Source organism: Magnolia sinica, chromosome 3 (assembly GCF_029962835.1).
Source record: "Magnolia sinica isolate HGM2019 chromosome 3, MsV1, whole genome shotgun sequence".
NCBI lineage: Eukaryota > Viridiplantae > Streptophyta > Magnoliopsida > Magnoliales > Magnoliaceae > Magnolia > Magnolia sinica.
In genome coordinates, this window is record NC_080575.1 from 84,240,285 (window position 1) to 84,253,024 (window position 12,740).

Here is a 12,740-nt window from a genome sequence, read left to right on the forward strand (position 1 = left end):
TGATTGGCTCAGAAATTAAGATTTTCACCCTTCATATTGGTGAGCCGAAATGTGCCTTCCAGTAGAACTTCTCGAACGATGAGTGAACCATCCTAGGAGGGCTTGAACTTGCCCCTATAGTCAAGTAAATGAGGAGGCATGATTATTTTCATCACTAGGTCTCCAACTCCGAAGGTTCTTGTTTGAACTCGCTTGTTGTATACTCGTGCAATTCTCTTTTGGTAACTCTAGGAATGAGACAGTGACCACATACGCTTTTTATCAACCAGGTGTAATTGATTATACTGAACTTGTAGTCATTCTCCTTCTTCAACTTGACTTTCTATCAATATGTGCAATGAAGGAATTTAGACTTTGACTGGTCAAACAACTTTTATTTCGTAAGTTTGCTCGTAAGGAGTGCATACAGATATTCGGTAGGCCCAGAGTGCATAAGGAAGCATCTCTAACCAATCGCGGCATGTCTTTACCAACTTCTTGAGATTGTGGATGAGTATTTTGTTGGTGGCCTCGACCTATCATTCATATGTGGGCAGTAGGGACTTTACCTATGTCTTTTGATCTTGGGTTGTTTAAGAAAGTTCTCCACTTTCTAATTTACAAAGGGTATCCCATTATCTATAATGATGACCAACAAAATTTTGTAGCAACTAATGATGTTGTTCTTCAAAATTTTAATTACATGTGACATTTCTATGGTGGTATAGGATGCTCCTTACACCACTTAGTGAAGTAATTGACTATCACTGGGATATATTCATGGTTGTTGGATGGTTTGTAGCTAATTTTTATGATGATGTCGATTCCTCACATTGAGAAAGGCTAGGGTATTGTCAGGTTCTATAATTTAGAAGCAAGTACGTGGATCCGGTTTGCATGCTCCTGCCATTTGAAGTATTTTTGACATGTTTGCAGTAGTTTATTTCCATAGTCAGCCAATAATATCCTAATCATATGATCTTCTTAGCCATCATATGCCCACTCATATATGGGCAGCAAACTTTGTTGTAGACTTTATACATGATCTTCATTACTTCTGTCTCTTCCACGCAACGTAGAAGGATCTAGTTAAAGGACCCTTTGTATAAGATGTCACCACTAATTGTGAATTGTTTGCCTAGTCATGAAATTGTGTGACAGTCTGTTGGCGTTGGATTTTTGGGGTACATTCGATCCTCCAAATATTCTTTTTTATATCTGCGTACTAAGGGTGTCCATCAAGTGGTAGTTTGGCTTCTTCAATTTGTAAGAAAAAAATTGGGTCTTCTTGAAGCTAGACCATGAGCTCCCATTGGGATACTCCCTTGGAGGTCTCTAACATAGATGCGAGATTGGCTAGAGCATTTGCAAATTGATTCTTAAAGTGTGGCATGTATGTGAAGGTGACTTGGTTGAATTCATCGATTAGATTCTCAAGGTAGACGTGATATGGGATCAGGTTCTTATTCTTCATTTTCCAATCACTATTTGTCTGATTGATGATAAGTTATGAGTTGCCAAAGACTTTGTTTCTTTATGCCTATGATGATGGCTTCTTTCAAGCCTGTTATATATATGCTTTGTACTTGGTCACATTGTTCGTGCTTAGCCACATTAGTCATGCACTTGAATTCTAGTTTTTTGAGGATAGGAAATGGAATGTCGTTGGGAGAGTAGATGATTGCCCTACTTTTCTTCCTTTCACATTGATGGTGTTGTCAAATTATAATGTTCACTCATCTGCCTAAGTCCTTCTTCTCCTTCGATAAAGAGGATGTCTTCATCAGGAAATAAGGTCTTTAATGGTTGGTATTTTGGTAGAGAGTGTACTACGAGATGGTCTACTAATGCTTCCTGCTTGACTACTTTTCAAGTAACATAAGTGATGCCGAACTCAAAAAGCAACAACTGCCACTTAGCGATCTTACTAGTTAGTGCCAACTTCTTGAACAAATACTTCAATGGGTTCATACAAGTGAGAAGAAGGATTGGATAGGCGATCATGTATTGACAGAGACGTTAAGTGGCCCAAATGAGGGTGAGGAATGTCTTTTCAATGGGAGAGTATATAAACTCGTAGTCAGTTAATTTCTGACTCAGGTAATAGAGCACTTACTCTTTTCTTCATGTGTCGTTGTGCTAGCCAATGACACATCTAATCACATATGTGGCTACTGAGATATAGAGTAACAGAGGTTAGCCTGGGACTGGAGGACTAACACTGGTGGGTTCAATGGGTACTTGATTCTATCGAAAGCTTTTTGATGATCGTTGTTCCATTCTTTCAGTGAGTTTTTTGGGAGTAGCTTGAAAATGGGCTCATAAATGGGCATGAGTTGGGCAATGAAGTGACTGATGTACTGGATTCTGCCCAAGAAGTCACAAAATTTTCTTCTCTATTTTTTGGGGTTGGCATCTCGATAATTGCTTGAGTTTTCTATTCATCGACCCTAATGTTGTCCTCACTAACAATGAAACTGAGTAACTTGCCCCCGGTTGTCCCAAAGACACTTTTACGAGTTAACACGAATCGTAAACTTTTCCAATCTCGATAATTGCTTAAGATAAATTCTCTTTGATGCTTTGAGACTTTATAATCATGTCATCCACGTAGACTTCAAACTTCTTGTTCATTAGGTCATGGAATAATGCTTTCATGGCTCACTAGTTAGTTACTTCGGTAATCTTCAACCGAATAACATGACTCAGTAGTAGAAGGTACCCCACGGTGTAATGAATGATATCTTTTCATAATCTTTAATAGCCATTTTGATTTTATTATAGCCAGAGAAGCCATCTATGAAAGAGAAAATTTTATGCCCCATTGTGTTGTTGACCAGAGTTTTAATGCGAGGTGGTGGGAAGTCATCCTTTGGGCTAGCTTTGTGGACAGCCTGGAAATCAATGCACATCCACACCTTGCCATCTTTCTTAAGAACTAGATGATGTTGGTGAGCCATTCTAGGTAATTGGATACCACTAGAGAGCCTGTGTTGTACTGCTCGATTACTTCTTCCTAAATTTTCAAGAACCACTCATGTCACATTCTTCTTAGCTTCTACTTGACTGGCTTGAATTCAAGCTTCATTGAGAAATAATATATAACTAGATCATCATCCAGTTTAAGCATATTTTTGTAGGAGAAGGCAAAATTTGACAATTGTGTTTTCAAGAACTCAATCATCCTTTGCCTATCTTCAAGGGATAGGGACTTTCCAATACATACTTCTTTAGGCATGTCTGGAGTTCCCAGGTTTACAATCTTGAAATCATCAGGAACAACATTATCTTTTGAATCAAACTTATTAGGAAGATCCTCAAGCTTAAGAGTCGGGTCATCATTTCCCCAATTCTCAACCTCTTCTAAACCCATTAGTTTGAAGTCGAACTCTATGTCAAAATCATAAATGATGACCTTAAGCTTATGCGGCCTATTAGATAAGTCCGCCACCTAATTGCTTGGATTTTTTGGAAAATTTTTTGAAAATCTTAAATTTTGTTTTGAAGGTCTTTTTTTTTTTTTTTTTTAAAGATTTTGAAATCTTTTGATATGTTTTTGGCTTTTTTGGCCTTTTTATATGTTTTAAGGGTTTTAAGGGTTTTTATCAAACTTATACTTGGACAAAGAGTTGGAGTAATTCAACTCAAGGTGCTGAGTCTTATTTACATCGACTTTTTTTTTTTTTTTTTTTTTGCACATCAGCATTGCTAGATGATTGGCTAGCTGATTCTACTATTAAGGGGACAGTGAACCAATTGTTGCCCTGCACTCACTCTCCTTAAGAAGTAGGGCCGTGAAAAGCAGGATGTGTCTGCACCATCATGATGAAGCGGGGGCTAGGCTTTGAGTTGATGTAGGAAATGATGGTATCTACATCATCCCCAAGCCATTAGAGTTTCTCGGGTGGCAGCAGTTCGGGATGAAGCTAGATAGAGGTCAATCAATGTAAGGCAAAGCTTACCTCTTGCTTAGATGTTCCTTGGGTGACTTAGTGTGAGTGAACTTATGGATATGCCTTATTAGAGTAAAATTTGGCCTTTCATTGAGAAGGATGATTCCATCACTAATGAATATGATTCATGTGTATAGGTGGGGAGATCACTTTCTTCTTATCAATTTCACTTCCTCTCGAGACCTTGATCCTTGGTCTTGTCATTTAGGGGAGACTCGTATCCCAGTCCCGTTCTTCCTACCTTTTCTCAAACTTCGATGACCCTAGTAGAGTCTTAGTGTCAAGGTGGTAGTTCAATGTTTGACACTCGACTAGAGTGAACATGTAGTTAATCTTAGAAGGTGTACTATTGGCATATGATTCACAACTTTAAATTTGAAAGTATGGTATAAGATGGCTTTCTCAAAGTATTGTGCATCAACGAATGGTATGTTCGACTCTCCTAGATGGACTACTTATATGGGAAAATTTTGTTTAGGGTTTGCCAAGATGGAGAGCATTTTGTCCTTAATAACATACTTGACTCTTTGGTGAAGTGTTGAGGGTATGGCCCCAACTTTGTGTAGCCAAGGCCGATTGAGGAGTTGATTGAATGATGATGTGATTTCCAAGACCTAGAAGGTGATCATGGATGTGTACGGATTGATTTGAAGTTCGATGTCAATCTCCCCTTCAACTTGTCATCAGGAAACATCAAAGGGGGAAAACATTTAAAATTGAACCATTGTCAATGACTGCGACTGAAATTTTACAGTCCTTATGATAAATGGTTATATTTAATGGCTTCCTATGGTTATATCCTTTCGGTGGTAGCTCGTTGTCTAAAAATGTGATTCCTCATGGTGCAAGGAGTTTCCTAATCATGTATGCGACCTTTTCAGGCGATGCTTCTCGAGAGATATGCGCATCATTTAAAATTTTGGCAAAAAATTTGCATGGGTTGTGATGTGCAAAGAAGCTCCTAAATGGATATTTGGGCATGAACCATTTTAAGCTAATATGCTACATCATAGGTAACCTTAATCTTGGAGGTGAGTCTCACTATAGGTCCTTTGCGGTCATACTTGGGAATATCTCTTCAGAGGCATCACCTGTTGGGCTTCATGTTGCCCACCTTGACACACTTGGGATAATGCCAATGAATTGCTTTGTTATTGAAGACGGGAACCAACCATCTCTAAAGAACCAAGGTGGCTAAGATAGCAAAAGTTGAGGATTGATGGGAGCTGGGTGGACAGGATGATTGGCCAGACTTGCCCCTAGGAGAATCAGTGGTTGGGAGGATGGATCTCCTTATGGAGGGGCCATCTGGTTGAGACTGAGCCTTGACTTGGCGAGTTTGTTCGACAAGCTAGAAAAGGAAGGGCCTCTTCCCTACAAGACGATGAGTGAACCGTCTTGGGTTTGGCTAGTTTTAAAAACCATATTAAGAGACTTTCCTTAAGAGGACCAATGGTTAGTGGTTCCATGGATGATTGGAAGTAGCATTGTGACTGGGTCTAAGGGCCTTTCCCTAAAGGACCAACAACTAGTTCCATGACTGGTTGGGATGAGGAGCAAGATTGTAGTTGGGTGTAGGGGTCTTCCCTTGAAGGACTAGCACAGAAGGGGATGGTGGACCTTGCAAGACGAGCAGAGGAAATTTTAGATTGTAACTTAAGGCAGAGACTTTCTGCTATACATGGGGGAGATCTATTGGATGACATTGACAACAGGCTTACCTATTGTGTCAGGACTCGCTTGATGTTATGGCAGGGGGTTCTGCAATATGTTGTTGTTGCCAGCCATGCCAAGGTCACGACCATGATTTTCTTTTGATTGATCAAATTCTAAACTACATGTTTCAAGGAGAAACAACGCTCTATAATATGACCCCTACTTTGATGGAATGCGTAATACTCACTCTCATTGTAATTCGGAGGTAGCAAATTCGGCGGAGGCCTAAGCTGAAGAGGTATTAGAAGTTGCCTCTAGATTAGAGTCACCATAATGTCACTATATGATTGTGCCATAGGGGTAATTGCCTGAGTGCCTATTTTGTACCCATTTGTCTGTTTTGTTTTGAATATCATGAGTTCCATATCGGTCGATGCTGTTGTTGTTGGCCTTATTGAGGAGCAACTGGTGCCTCTTGTGCAGAGGGGATAAGATTGTTAACTTTCATTGGATGAGGTGCATCCATGTTCCTATTGCTTGTCCCATATTGATTTAGAGTAGGTCACGGACATTTTCATGGCCAAGATGGATTAGAAAAGGCCCGATCAGAAGCAGAAGTGATTTGGACTGTCAGAACTTAAAATAGACGTATCTAGCAAACTAGAATGAGCTATCCGATGTACCATATATGATTTTGGGGTAGGACAAGCTACTTTAGCCAGCCAACACCTCTACACCAGGTTTCCCACACCGAATCTGTGAAATACCATCAGACCGATGGTCGAATTCCTGTTTTAATTTCATTTTTACTATTTATAGTAAGTTTTAGTTTGAGTATAACTCTTCATCCGTTGGGCTTTAGGAGTTGTGCACAACATGAAAAGTGATTAGAATAGTTAGGGGAACATCATGGTTCAGCCAAATAGGACACTTACTATTTTTGGTTGAAAACCATGCACACTAGTAGGAATCACGACTGGCTATAATTAGTAAGTCACGATTTCTAGGAGTTTTAGTTGTAGTTTAATTCCGAAACTTCTTACATGACTTAGTATCCCTATTTAAAGGGGCGTAAACTCGTTTAGTCAATAATCAATCAAATTACAAATTTTATATAATTTATTTTCTATTTTCCTTGCTTTTTTCCTCATGGATTCGAGAAGTCTCTATGAGGAGTTGAGAGAAGCTCCATGGATTCGGAGTAGTTATCCTTAAGGAGAATAGTGATTGACCTCATCACGTTCATCCCTGCATCACATACCCACTATATTTTTCTTCAAATATAGTTTTTCATGTAGGGGTGATCTAGTGTGGTCGTGGGAAGTTCGATTCAGCCTCTACTTGCTGCCTTATTCAAATTAGATGAGTGAAGTTAGCATAGGGGTATGAGATCAGGTATCCTGATATGTTCGGATTGGTTGAGTGAACACTCATGGAGATCTATTCTTCACCATTAATAGGCATTTTTATTATTACTGCCATAGCCTGCCATCATCCAACATAAGTTGATAGAGATTTGTCGTTTCTCTGCTTGAGGGATGCAAAATCCGCCCTCCAAGGCACTACGATTCATATTATATGCAAAACGATTTACAAACCCTTAGATATTCCTAAGTTCTAATTTGATGGTAGTTGAGTGATGTATATCAATCGAGCACATTACCTTTTCTAGGATTTTTGGAAAAAGTGAAATAGTACCTCATTGTTCCCTGTCACAACATCAAGCTCACCACATAATTTGGGTACATCAAAGTTGGGTGCCTCAAAGTTGGGTGGCACCCTGGCATTTGGAAAGGGACAGAGGTCCACAAATTCGGTGGATGGGAGAGCTGTGCCTATTGGGGCAATGGTTGGTTCCCATTAGAGGGAGAAAATTGTCTGACTCCCACTGGGGGTATTTACCATAGTGGATCGATTACTCCTGTTAGGGAAAGTTGAGTTGGAATTTGGGCCTCCATGGTCAGAGCATATTAGAAGTGGACTCGGCTTCCATTAGGAGGAGCCAACTATAACTGATTGATTGGGTGCAACACCAAGTCTGGAGGACTGATGTATAGGTTGAGTAGCTCCATCGACACACTAGGAATTGTGGTTATGGCTCCAACTTGGAGAAAGCGGGCCGGGAGATCCTCAAGCCATTTAAGGTTGACGACCATGTCGGCCATAAAAGGGTCAAAGATAGGTCGAGTGGCCAGGGATCTAGGCAAGTCAGGTGAAGATGAGGGGCCAGGAAAGTCTCCTTGGAGAAACATGACGGCCTGTGCCTGAGTACGGAAGATACTTTGAAAGTTTAACACAAACTTTGAGGGGCGTCAGATCCTAAAACGGTCTTTATTCCTTTTGGTTACGTTATAACCTTTTTGCTTTTTCAAATGTTTCACTTTCCTCGTTTCATGTCTTGTACTTCTTTTTCTTTTCTTTTTTTTGCTTTTATTTTTTTGATTTTTTCTTATTCTGATTTTTTAAAATCTTTTTAATATTATAAAAAAATACATGTGGAAAATTACATAAGGAATATAAATGCAGGATTAGTATGCATCCAAATAATAAAAAATAAAGGTGAGAAAGTAAATAGTACTAGTGTTCACTGGAGTGTAGAAAGTAAATATATGAAGTAAATAAGACTAGTAATCACTAGAATGTTAGTGGGTTAGTGAGTTAGCAAATGACAAGTGTTCACCGGAATGTTAGTTAATAGTGTAGGAAAGTATAATAGGTCCAGCATTTGCTAGAACTGGCAGCATGCTAAGATTATACCATCCTCAAAAATGTCATAAAATCTCATGTTTCAAGTTGAACGTCGGCTAGTGGTAGACGTCCCTAATGAAGTCGCTAATTTTATGAATGCTTTTTCTGCAAGCGGTCACTTTCATTTTGCTTTCAATTGCATAGATGGGATGTAAAATTAACTCAGAAATAAAAATGTTTTTGTTTTTTAGAATTGTTACTGACCAAATAAAGCCTAAAATCTATGAGCAAATAACCATAGAATTACGTACGGATCAAGGAATCACAAAATTTTCTAACTCAAGTAACTCTTGCAATTGATCTATGATCATCGATTATGAGTAAGGGTCTTAGTGATATATATATATATATATATATATATATATATATATATATATATATATATATATATATATATATATATATATATATATATAAGGGTTACACACCATCTTTTGCCTATACAACGTGTGGTCTCTACTCTATGAAAATTTATGATTTGTAGGTAGATTTAATAGAATTTCAATATTATATATCTAACCGTGCTTCGCATAATACATGAAGGGCCAAGAAGGCAAAATTTAAAATAATAAATAATAAATAAAATAAAATAAAATAAAAGGATATTAACCTTTACTTCACATAGTCAAATGACTTCGGTAGGCAAATGTAATAAAGAAGATATGCAAAAGAAAAATAAATAAATAAATAAAAGTGCAAATTGATAATACATATATATTAGGAATGTGTAGAATGAAATATGATTTGAGCTTAATTGAGATGTGAAAAAGAAAAAGGGAGATCATGCACTCTTTTTATACAAAATGGATGGTCGGATATTCCCGATTCCAATCCCACCATTGACTTTACTGAATTCTTTAGTGGATTATTTTATCAAGGATGACCTCTTGAGTCAGGAAAGACCTCGGCGTCAGTCAAGAATTCTCTGAAGTCTTTGGAAAGTAGGGCGCAACAATTGTCTCTCTCTCATTGACCCTCTGTCTCTTTGTATCCCTAGACTACCTGGAATGGTAGCTATGGTATTGGATTTATAGATTAAGACTGTCGGTTCGTGATAAGCCAACAGGTGTAACACCTCTCTATTTTGTCAATGATGACCTCCTGAGCCAGGTAGAACCCGACGTCAATGAGGGAATTATCCGAAGTCTTTGGAAAGTAGGACACACCCATCGTCTCTCTCTCATTGACCCTCTTTGTTTGTCTCTGTGTCCATGGGCCACCTGGAATGGTAGTTGTGGTATTGGATTTATAGATTAAGACTGACAGCTTATGATAAGCCGACAGTGTGACACCTTTCTCTATTTCCAGATTTCGGTGTCTGTAGGGCCTGGGTATAGGTCTTTGATAGATAAAAAGCATGTCAGGTAGTCATCGGTCTACTGTTGGCTGACCCGTGGGAGCGAAAAATAAAAGTAGGGATGATGATGTTACCGTCGGCTAACCGTGAGCCTACTGTTTAATTTATTATGTCGATCAAGTCTGTTGATTACTTTCAGGAGACGCCGGATATCCTTAATTTGTGACCCGTTTCGATTGGCGATACTTTACGGTAGGATAGGTATAACTTTTATCGAATTAAGGCAGAAACATGGTTTTTAAAGAGTTTGGATGATCAGCCAGGTTTTGATTGGTCAGGTTCTAGATCTGCCAATCAGGTTCAACAATTATTCCCGTGATATGTTGAAAGTCTTATCTTTTCGATCGATTAGATTTTCAACAGTGATTGAATAGGTCAAGAATAAATTTACGAAAGCTCAGTCGAAGTATGAAGACTAATTTAGCCTTATTTTTGATTGAGTGTCTACAAGCATATTAGTGGCTAAAGAAAATCTAAGTAATAAGAACTAATAAAGTTAATTAGCATTGTCTATCTTAATGATATATGTCACCTTATTTTGATTAGATGTGCGCACGGAAAGCCGGCCCAGCATCATCAACCTGGATATCTATGTCCCACCGGATGAGCGTTTTAGCCCCAGGAAAATGTCAGAATTCCTTTCGAATTCAATACAAGCAATCGTGCATTTCTTGATCCCGGAAGCCAAATCCTTTTTTCAAAAAGACTCCAACAGCTTTGAGTCATTCGATGAAATGCGTAACATGTTCTCCGGCAGTGCGGCCCCTGCTTTAGACAGACGGTTGGAAGCGATGCTGAAGCGTTTGGTACCAGACAAGGTTTTTGGAGAAATAGTTAGAACTAGTAAAGAGAATCCTGGGAAATTCCCATTACCACAGATTATATCAGGTGAGTCTTTTGGCATTGACTTCTTGTTTTTTTTTTTTTCTAAAGTGCAACGACGATGCACATCATACTCGGGTTTTCAGTTTGTAAAGTGGGGCCCATGGTTCAGTGGTCCAGTAGAATGTTGATATATTTCTCTTATTAACTGCTGAAAATTAAAAGGATTGACCAAAGACCAATGGTCTGGATCAACGATCCATATGGCCGAGACTTGTAAGAACTGAAAAACCGAGGTGGACCATGCATTAGAAAATATACCGTATACTGCCGGATCATTGCATATCAATCGGGAAACGGATTGGCTACTCCCTCTGCCACTAGCCCGGTGGCTAGTCGTCGGTGCTCTGTGGGCCCCACCATGATGTATGTGTTTCATCCATGCCGAGCCCAAAAATGAGAGGGATATAAATCTCAGGTGGACCACACCACAGGAAAACAATAGTGATTGGATATCCACCATTAAAATCCTCCTAAGGCCATACAGAAAAACAAATTTGACATCCAATCTGTTGATTAGGTCATACAGACACAGATGAACGTAAAAAACAAAGATCAGCTTGATCCAAAACTTAAAGTTTTTAATGGTCCACGTTCATTCAACACTGTTTCCTATAATGTGGTCCACTTGAGATTGGGATATACCTCATTTTTGGTCTAATACCCTAAAATCATCTAGAAAAATATATGGACGGCATGGATGAAACCATTTCTTGGGTGGGCCATCATAAGAAATCCACACCAAGCCTGCAATTGAATGGTAGAAGGGGCATGATCCACTGCAAAAAGACTTTCCAGGTTATGGTCAATCTACACAGAGATGTTTGGGTGATATCCAATCCGTCCATCATTTTAGCCCCCTCATGTTCTAAATGGATTTTGGAATTATGCTTATCCAAAGCGCAGGTGGGCCACATCATGTAAAATCAAGTGGTGTGTAGCCCACCTGAGTTTTGGAATGGCCACCTAATTTTGGATGAACGAATGGGTTGGCATGTACAAACAAGGTGAGGTCCACACAACATCTGAGTCGTTTTTAATGGTGTAATAGAAGAGATAGCCATTAATTGATTAGACGGTCCATATAATGGCCCATCAATAGACGGTTGGGATCAACGGGCATGTACACTGATTTTATATAAAAGTGCTGAAGATAATAAGTTGAATTGCAGTCAATGAACTAGCATGGAGAGATGATGAAGAATTTGGACGAGAAATGCTTGCGGGTATTAATCCAGCAGTGATCCGCAGCTTGGAGGTAACATCACAACCGTACGATTAATCCTCCGACCAACGAATCACAGCCCACATCTGAGGATGATGTTAAAAACTTTCCATCAATGGGTTATCTTATCTTCATTTAAACGGCTCAATGGATGCATGGTCAGATCCATTGCCACATCAGCGGAGTGTCCACTTGGATGCGAGTGCCACACTCCCACCAAACTCACACGTGGAAAGTGACAACACGTGCAGAACTGCAGCCACCCATTATGCGATCCCCACTGGAGACCATGTCTTAAAAGTTGGACCGCTGTGATCAGCGGATCAGTACATGTGTGCAAACTAGACGGTGATAGAACTTGACCAACGGTCCAAATTAGATGTACATTTGTGACCCACCCCATGGTCCTATTGCTCCGTTTTTCAAGAGATGTCATCCATGGAGTGGGGATTGGCTGATGAACGGCTCCGATCTTAAACATGGCAGGATCCTCTACATCCCTTGGTAGAATAAGCTTAATCTACAACACCGGTTGCCGAGCCGATGGTGATGTATGCATGACATCCAATCCGTCCATCATGTGTACCCTAATTTTCTACTTTCAGAATAAAAATCAAGCTGATCCAAAATTCAGGTGGGCTATACTATGTAAAATCATGCATGAAACCTTTAAACTCAGGTGGTGTGGCCCACCTGAGTTTTTGAATGGACTGATCTTCTGGGTTACCTATTGATCATGGCGGGGTGCATCTTATAACTTAATTGGAAGGCATATACAATACACAGTCGGCCCCACACATAATCCGGAAGCTTTTAATGGTGAGCATCCCGCTATGGGAGAGGGGATTAGTCGCTGCCTGGGCCTCACCCAACATTAGGGGTGTACACGAACCGAGCTAGCTCGGTTGACTCGCTTGGCTCAACTGGAAAAAGCTCCGAA

General features: G+C 39.5%; 1 protein-coding gene across 1 annotated transcript in view; it reads left to right on the forward strand.

Moving 5' to 3' along the window:
* The window catches only part of LOC131238960 (linoleate 9S-lipoxygenase A-like), a 43,276-nt gene that overhangs the window by 25,640 nt on the left and 4,896 nt on the right, over positions 1 to 12,740 (forward strand). Inside the window, exons 4-5 of the mRNA XM_058236535.1 lie at positions 10,240 to 10,581; positions 11,748 to 11,833. Coding sequence (XP_058092518.1) covers positions 10,240 to 10,581; positions 11,748 to 11,833 — 428 coding nt within the window. The remainder of the gene's footprint in view (positions 1 to 10,239; positions 10,582 to 11,747; positions 11,834 to 12,740) is intronic.